General features: G+C 41.6%; 1 protein-coding gene across 1 annotated transcript; it reads left to right on the forward strand.

Moving 5' to 3' along the window:
* Positions 1-3,792: 3,792 nt before the first annotated feature.
* LOC128584866 (ribosome production factor 2 homolog) lies at positions 3,793-4,808 on the forward strand. The gene is given in 2 exon segments (XM_053590142.1): positions 3,793-3,902; positions 3,905-4,808. Coding segments are annotated over 2 exon segments (984 nt in total). The 5' UTR covers positions 3,793-3,796; the 3' UTR covers positions 4,783-4,808.
* The last annotated feature ends 4,697 nt before the right edge of the window (positions 4,809-9,505 follow it).

Consider the following 9,505-nt stretch of genomic DNA (forward strand, 5'->3'; position numbering starts at 1 on the left):
GAATTAAGGATTATTGGGGACCATCTTGGGGGCCTGGGTCCATGAAGCCTCTTATAAAGACTTTTTTTTTTTTCCTGAAGGATTATTATTTGAGAAGTGGCATAGCATGATTCCTTTTTGAAAAAATATAATTCTGGCTCATGTTAGTTAGATAATGGGTTGGAAGGTAGATAAGAATGGAAACAAGAGACTAGATAGGAAGTTACTGTCATAGTCCTGACGGAGATAATGAGGACTTTATCTGAGAAATGACAGCTTAGAGGAAGATACAGATGTACCTGGAATATCCTTTAGAGGTATCTGAGAGGATTCACTTTCTGTTCAACACTAAATACCACTGCAGTTAACACTCAACCTAGAGTCCTGGCTGCTAATGGTTCTAATTCTCATTCTCCTTATTTATGAAACATTAGGAAAGATAAAAGTAGTTTTAAAAGTCCAATCTTTTGGACTTGTGAAAGATATTTTCAGTCACTAAACGATAGTAAATACTGTTTTCTACTACCCACACTCACATGCCTAAGTTATTCAGCATCATAAATAAGACAAAGGCTATGGGAAAGGCTAAATAAATTTTACAAACACTATATTTAATGTGAGTGGTATTAACAACAGGAGAAACCAAGCATTTGTTGGGATATTATAGGGAAATTCTTTTAAACACTTGAACCATTATAACAATTTTATCAGGTTGGTAGGTGGGTATTTATTAATATTTTCCTCATTTTACAAAAGTGGATTTTTGGAGAAATTAAAATAGCTTCTTCAAGGTCACAGAGTCATTAGTTAACCTGGATTAGAACCCAGATTGACCTCATTTAAACGTCCATTTTAACCAGTATATGGTCTGCTGCCTTTATTATTATTTAACTCTTTCCTTTATTATGGATTTCATAAAATGTTTCTCAATCATATAGGTTTTTCTCACCATTAAATTATTCCTTCCTTTGTAATAAGTAAAAGGTTCCAGTTAAGTAACCATTTAGTAAGAAAAGGTATGGATTGCTTAGTGTACTTTTCAAAATGAAAGGCAACATAAAGATAGTAAAAGGGTTTCAGAGTATTTTGAACACAAGTGATGCCTACAAGTGTAGTTTCAGATGTGGATGTACGTTACATGTATACGGAGAAAGAAAAGGTTTTTTTTTTTTCTTTCCTACAAGGCTTTAACCTTGAAAATGTCCACTTGAAGTTCTAAGTAGGGAGGCTATTAATGGAAGACCAAATCACTAGTTTTTTTCAAATAGCCCTTTATTTAAAATATTGGTTAGGTTGTATATGCTAGGTATTATTACAGGAGGTTCACAAAGTTCTCATTAATGCAATCCACCAAGCTAAGAGCTTTTTTTTTTTTTTTTTTTAATTTTGAACACTAAAGCTCAGCGAAGTTTGTTATACCAAATGGCAGAACTAGAGCTCGAATTTAGACCTTAATTGTAAGGGCTAGCTCTTTCTGTCTTCCTTACTGCCTTGCATTTATTAGGTGCAAAGCTTAGCCTGGAGGTGGATAAGCAGACAGCAATAAATGTTCTTAGCTATGCCCTGAAAGACTATTTACATGTAACACTCACTGAACTCTTAGGGAAGAAAATTTGTTCCTCTTCCTGTTTTGGATATTTTTTCTTAGGAGTTATGATACTATTTAGAGTAGAAAAATGTTTCATTTTCTTTTTATTTTAAATTATTGATTATTCTGTACATTGCTCTCATCAAAACGGCATATATATTTTGCTAAAAATATTTTAAATAGTTTTATTATCACTTGAAAATAGCTGTTTTAATATATATTGACAAAATCTGTACCCATTACCTACTTTTATAGCTTTTAAATTTTCTCTCTCTCACATAAGGTTCCATTATTTTTCCCACACATAATGTAAATCTGTATCTATTCTAATGTTTTTAGGAAGTGACATAATCTCTTTCTATTGATTTAAATGCTATTATTTAAGACAGCCAATTCATAAAGTTTAAGTACTTTCTATAACCATTGGAGATATTTAAAAGTTTGGGTGATGTGGGAGACCGCTCTGTCTCAGGGAAGAGCGCAGACTCACCGGAGTAGGCCCATGGGCTCTTCCCCTGCTGGACTATAATCTGACCTCTGAGGCCTGTCCTGACCTGGCCTCCGGGGATCTGGGGTCTCTGGGGCCAGGCGGCAGCTGCAGGTCAGTATGGCTAAGTCTTGGAAGGTGGTCTGCTTCCATGTATTGGTCAATTTCCTTCAGATTTTCATATTTCTGAGAATAGAGTTTCTTGTAATATTCATTAAGGATTTTTTGAGTTTCTGAGGAGTCTGTTGTTATTTCATCTTTGCCATTTCTGATCGATGAAATTGGAGATTATACTCTTTTTTTAGCCAGGGGTTTGTTTATTTTATTGACCTTTTCAAAAAACCAACTTTTTGATTTGTTGGTTTGATCAACTTTGTTGATCTGTTGTATTATCTTTTTGTTTTCAGTTTCATTTAATTCTGCTCTAATTTTGGTTGTTTCTTCTGCTGGGTTTGGGGTTTGAATATCTTCCTTTTCCAGTTGCTTGAGTTGTCCATTAAGTTGTTAACTTCCTCTCTTTCCATTCTCTTGTAGAAGACTTGCAGTGCTATAAATTTCCCTCTTAAGACTGCCTTTGTGGTATCCCAAAGGTTCTGATAATTCATTTCTTCATTGTTGTTTTGTTCCAAAAATTTGGTAATTTCTTTCTTAATCTTGTCTATGACCCAGCTATCATTCAGCATAAGGTTATTTAGCTTTCATGTTTTTGTATGAGTATACAGATTTCTGTTGTTACGTACTTCAACTTTTATTCTATGGTGGTTTGAGAAGATGCAAGAACAAATTTCTATTCCTTTAAATTCCAGGTTAGACTTGTGACCTAAGATGTGATCAATTTTGGAGTATGTTCCATGGGCTGATGAGAAGTATGTGTATTCAGTTTTGTTGGGATGAAATGTTCTGTAGATGTCTGTTAAATCCAAATGTTGGATGGTTAATTTTAATATAAAATTTCTTTGCTTATATTCTTTTTGGAAGATCTATCCAACACTGCCAAAGGAGTGTTAAAATCTCTGACTATTATGGATCTGGAGGAAATCAAGTTGCTCTTGTCAGAGTTTCTCTTATAAATTGAGGTGCATTTTGGTTGGATCCATAAATATTAATAATTGAAATCTCATCATATTGAGTATTATCCTTAACAAATCTGAAGTGAGCATTCTTATCCTTCCATACTTCTGTTGATTTAAAGTCTATTGTATCTGCAAATAGAATTGCAACACCTGCTTTTGTCTGCTTTCCATTTGCCTGAAATATAGATGACCATCCCTTCACCCTGAGTTTATATTTATCTTTTAAGGTAAGATGAGATTCTTGTATGTAGCAGATATCTGGCCTGAGTTTTTGTATCCAGTCAGCCAACCTGTGCCTCCTTAGAGGACAATTTAAGCCATTCACATTAATTGAGAATATTGACAAGCCTGGCAGTATATTGGGTATTGAGTTTTTGAAAGTCCATTGGACACTTTTAATCCTTTTGCCACTGTAGAAGTTGGAGTTTGGTCAAAAGTTTGAGAGTGAGTTTACCTTTGTGGTGGAGGATTGCACTGGTTATTATGGAGGATAGGTCTGAGAATATCCTGGAGAGCTGGTTTAGTTATGGTAAATTTCTTCAACATGTGAATGTCATTAAAGTATTTAATTTCTCCATCATAAATGAAACTCAGTTTAGGTGGATACAGGATCCTGGGTTGAAAGTTATTTTGTTTTAGGAGATTAAAAGTCTATGAGCACTCCTAGTTATGGACGCTTTGGATCGAGTTGTAAAGCCCAAGACAAAAAGAGCCAAGAGATTCCTTGAGAAGAGAGAACCAAAACTCAGTGAAAATATTAAAAATGCCATGCTGATTAAGGAGGAAATGCAAGTGTAACAGTGACGCAAGTACTGAGAGATGTGTATGCCCTGAAAAAACCATATGGTGTTCTGTACAAAAAGAAAAATATTACAAGACCATTTGAGGATCAGACATCTCTGGAATTCTTTTCAAAGAAGTCAGATTGTTCTTTATTCATGTTTGGTTGCCATAATAAGAAGCAGCCAAATAATCTAGTAATAGGTCGTATGTATGACTATCATGTGCTGGATATGATTGAATTAGGTATTGAAAAGTTTGTCTCTCTAAAAGACATTAAGAACAGTAAATGTCCACAGGGAACAAAACCCATGTTAATATTTGCTGGTGATGATTTTGATTTAACAGAAGACTATAGAAGATTAAAAAATCTTCTTATTGATTTTTTCAGAGGACCCACAGTATCAAATATCCACCTGGCTGGATTAGAGTATGTTCTGCACTTCGCTGCACTGAATGGGAAGATTTACTTTCGAAGCTATAAGTTGCTGTTGAAGAAATCTGGTTTTAGAACACCCTGGATTGAATTGGAAGAAATGGGACCCTCGCTGGATCTAGTCCTGAGAAGGACACACCTAGTGTCAGATGACCTTTATAAATTATCTATGAAAATGCCAAAAGCTCTCAAGCCAAAGAAGAAGAAAAATATCTCCCATGACACTTTTGGTACAACTTATGGAACGATTCATATGCAGAAACAAGACCTAAGCAAACTACAAACCAGGAAAATGAAGGGGTTGAAGAAGCAACCTGCAGAAAGGATAACAGACTATCAGGAGAAAAAATCAAAGAGAGTTAAAAAAAATCGATGGAGCTTAGCCAGCAACTACAGTTCTATTGTAGTCTGTTTATTTAAGAGAATTATCAAACTTTAATCCAGTTTCTTATAAGATTTTATTGTTTTTTTTTTTTTTTTTTTTTTTGTAGAGACAGAGTCTTACTTCATGGCCCTCGGTAGAGTGCCGTGGCCTCACACAGCTCACAGCAACCTCCAACTCCTGGGCTTAAGCGATTCTCTTGCCTCAGCCTCCCGAGTAGCTGGGACTACAGACGCCCGCCACAACGCCCAGCTATTTTTTTTTTTTTTTTTTTTTTTTTATTGTTGGGGATTCATTGAGGGTACAATAAGCCAGTTACACTGATTGCAATTGTTAGGTAAAGTCCCTCTTGCAATCATGTCTTGCCCCCATAAAATGTGACACACACTAAGGCCCCACCCACCTCCCTCCATCCCTCTTTCTGCTCCCCCCCCCATAACCTTAATTGTCATTAATTGTCCTCATGTCAAGATTGAGTACATAGGATTCATGCTTCTCCATTCTTGTGATGCTTTACTAAGAATAATGTCTTCCACTTCCATCCAGGTTAATACGAAGGATGTAAAGTCTCCATTTTTTTTAATGGCTGAATAGTATTCCATGGTATACATATACCACAGCTTGTTAATCCATTCCTGGGTTGGTGGGCATTTAGGCTGTTTCCACATTTTGGCAATGGTAAATTGAGCTGCAATAAACAGTCTAGTACAAGTGTCCTTATGATAAAAGGATTTTTTTCCTTCTGGGTAGATGCCCAGTAATGGGATTGCAGGATCGAATGGGAGGTCTAGGTTGAGTGCTTTGAGGTGGCCAAACTGCAACCAAAAAATAGCTGGGTTTTGATGCCCAGCTATTTTTTGGTTGCAGTTTGGCCAGGGCCGGGTTTGAACCCGCCACCCTCAGTATATGGGGCCGGCGCCCCACCGACTGAGCCACAGGCGCCGCCCAATTTTATTGTTTTTTAACATGATTTCATATGTATTGTTACATACCATAATACATTAGTATTAAGTTTAAAATAAATAAATAAATAAAACATGGAAGATGTATTAGATGATATTAAGCAAACATTGTTAATTTGGCAAGTATAATGATGTCACTCTACTTGTGTTTAAAGGCTTTATTTATTAGAAATGTACACTGAGTTATCTGTGGTGGAATGGCACATGGTGGTTGTAAGTAGTGGAATAAAGGAAACCCAAGTGGCAAAAGTTGATGGAAATGTAGTATACTGTTATCATTCAGTTGTATGTGATTGAAAATTTTCATAATCAAATATTAACATACTAAACTATTTCTTTGAACACACAGAAGACATTTCTATCAAACTGACATGTCAGAAAATGCCATAAAGGACAGATAATATGTTGACTGGCAAATCTGGATTCTAACTGGCAATCATTGTTACAGGTTCAATCCCACAAGATGAGTTTTAACAAAAATAAATACCATAGCAAATGTTCAGAATGAAAGAAAGCTTACTTCATTACAATATATGAGAGAGAACTAACACTACTGATATGAAAATGATTTCACAGCATCTAGACTGAAAACATCTTTCAAATGGTGGATGCAAAGTACTCATTATTTTTTGTTGTTGTTCTTATTTCATAATAACAGGCTAGGATTGCTTAGTTCAATAATTTTTGTTATATAATTAACAGGCTTGTAAATTCCATTTTGATGCTTACCTGTGATGAAACAGAATATATTGGGCAAGATTTGTGTGTTGTCTTAATATCTACGTCACTATTGCTCATCAAATGTACTAGCTATAGTATACTCTGACAACCATGGCGGATACTGAGGTAGGTAGAAGGGTCTGCGGTACAGTGGCTGGCTGTGTTACTGTTCTTTTTATTATTTTTATTTATTTTGCAATTTTGGCTGGGGCTGGGCTTGAACCTGCCACCCCCGGTATATGGGGCAGCAGCCCTACTCCTTGAGCCACAGGTGCTGCCCCTGGCTGTGTTATTCTTAAATGCTTCCCTGGCTCATTATTAAGTTCCCACTTCTGAGTACTTCAGCTGTATGTCTCAAAGCCTGCTTCCTCCTCTAATAAACCAAATAAAGATTACCCAACGTGTGCATGGCTGCACAAGTCTGCCCTGCTTTCCACAAATGCCCTGCTCCCCGCGTCTGCCCTGCTCCACATGTATGCCAAACTCCCACTATAAGATTTCCTCACCACAATCCCTTTGCTCTCCACGGCTACCCTGTTCCCCTTGTCCACTCTGCTTCCTGCTTTGGGCCTGCTACTCCGATCTGCCCTCCATCCCCTGTCAGACCTTCTCCCCACAACCCCCTGGCTCTCTGCATCTGCCCTGCTCCTGGCCTCCTCCCTGCTCCCCTCTTCTGCTCTACTCCCCTCTACCACCAAGCTCCTGGTGTGCGCTCTCCATGCGCCACGTTCCCTTCCAGGCCCTCATTCACGCATGCTCCTTCCTTCCCTCATCAGCCAAGGTCCCAACTGTTTTCCTGCTCCCATAGTTAGACACACTCTCCACAAGCGCTGTTCTAGCCTTGTACGCCCTCCTACCGGTGTCTACCCTGCTACTCTCCTCTGCCCTGCGCTCCACGACTGCCCTTCTCCTCTAATCCGCCTACCTCCCCTCATCCACCACGATCCTCACTTCTGCCCTGCTGGCCACTACTGCCCTGCTCCCAGTCTCTGCATGGGATGCTTAAGCAGGTGTAAACATACTTACTGACCGTCCTGTTCCTCTCCTCTGCCCTGCTCCCCACTATCCCCTACTCTACTCTCCCCTGCTCCTCACTACTGCCTGCTCTCCACCTTGTGCTACACACCAAGCCCTCCCTGCTCTCTGCACTGCAGTAATCCCCATGTCAGCCCTCTGTCCCCCCTGGCATCCCTTCTGCTCTACACATTCGCCATAATCCCGCAGTAGGACCTATGTCCTCCCTTATCCCACAGTCCACCCTTCTCGCCACAACCCCCCAGCTCTCCACATCCACCATGCTCCCCTGTGTTTGTGTGCCTTTTCCACGTCTGCCCTGCTCCCCCCCACTGCATGGCTCCCCGTGCCCCCTTGCTCCCAGTGTCTGCCCTGCTTCTGTTATACCCAGCACCACTGGAATTATAGAGAAACGCCAGCACCCTGAGTCGGAATCAGCAGGGGTCCTTCATTGTCAGCCCAATAGTGGGATCACGGCTCCAAGACTCTCGACCTTTTAGAAGACGGTGTGCATGGTTTTTATATGGTGCTTTCGGTGGGGGATGGGAAGTCTTAGCTGAAGCAGAATTTCTACAGAAGCCAAATCTTGCAAGGTTACACCTATAGGGCGTGGGGGATGGTTACAAGGGGAACTGAGGGTTGTGCACAGACAGGTCTGTGGTTTCACAAGCTTTTGCAGCTTTCATCTAGTCTTCCTGTGTCTGCAGGACTGCAGCTTGCTCCAGGGGCTAGGGAGGCTACCAAGAGGAGGGGGAAGGTGCTGAAATCTCTTAGAAAAATGGACTAAGCCTAATTCTTTGGGCCAAAATGGAGTTAGGGTCTTCCACGCCAGCTTCAGAAATCCTGCCCACTAAAGCCCTGAATCCAGCATCCACCCTGCTTCCCACGATCACCCTGCTCCCTGTCTCTCGGTGTTAGTCCACTCCTCTGCCCTGCTCCTCTGCTCTGTCCTCCTTCCCTCCATTCCACTGGTTCCCAGTGTGATCCCTGCTCCTTGTGTCCACCATGCTCCCCAGTATCCTCTCCTTGCCACAACCCTGATTGCCACCCTGATTCTTGTGTCCACCCTACCTCAAGCTTCTGCCCTGCTGGCCACTATGGCTCTGCTCTGACATCTTGCCTGCTCCCCTCCTCTGCCCTGCCCTCCTCCACAGCACTGCTCCCACTAGCACCCTGCTCCCTGAGAGTGCACTGTTCCCAAGGTTCACAAGCTCCCAGCATACCACATCCTCACCACAACCCTCACTGTTCCCCATGTCCATCATGCTCCCCTCATTCACCTACTTACCTTGTGGGCCCTTCTCTCCAATACCACCCTGAAACCCAAGTCTGTCCTGCTCTCTACAATTGCTCTGCTCCTCATATCTGCCCTGCCACCCACTACCACCCCGCTCCTGGTGTCTTCCCTGCTCCCTGTCTCTGAGCTCGTCCCCACCTCCGTGCTACTCATGGCTTCCACCCTTCTCCCCAATACTGCCCTGATCCCCATGGCTGCCGTGCTCTATACGAGTGCCCTACTCCTTGCATCTGCTCCACTCCTCTCATCTGCCATGCTCCCAGAGTCACTATGCTCCCCACTCCATCCTGCTCCCTCCATCACACTACTCCCTGTGCCCCGCTGCTCCTCATTTCTGCTCTTCTCCCCATCTCCTTGCTTCCATCTTTGGCCATGCTGCCCACTAATGTCCTGCTTCCCTAAGCTGTCATGCTCCCAGAATCCACCCTCCTCAAAACAACTACCCTTATCCCTTTGACAGACCTGCTCCCCTCCTTCACCCTACTTCCTACATCTCCCCTGCTTCCCACTACCACCCTGCTACCAGCCTCCACCCTGCTCCCAATGTCCATTCTGCATCTCATTACTGCCCTGCTTCCCAAGTGTGCCTTGCTTATACTTGAGCCCTACTCCCCAAGTGTACCTTGCTCTGCGCAAACACCCTGCTGGCCTCAAATCCCCAGCTTCCTGCATTCCCAGAGCTATCGCAGAGAGGATCAACAGTACTACAGTCTAAGTTAAGGGACAATAGGTTCCCTGCAGTGGCTGAAAGAAGTAAGGATTAAGGAGAGGTCACTACAGGAAAATG

The sequence above is a fragment of the Nycticebus coucang genome, chromosome 4, assembly GCF_027406575.1.
Source record: "Nycticebus coucang isolate mNycCou1 chromosome 4, mNycCou1.pri, whole genome shotgun sequence".
NCBI lineage: Eukaryota > Metazoa > Chordata > Mammalia > Primates > Lorisidae > Nycticebus > Nycticebus coucang.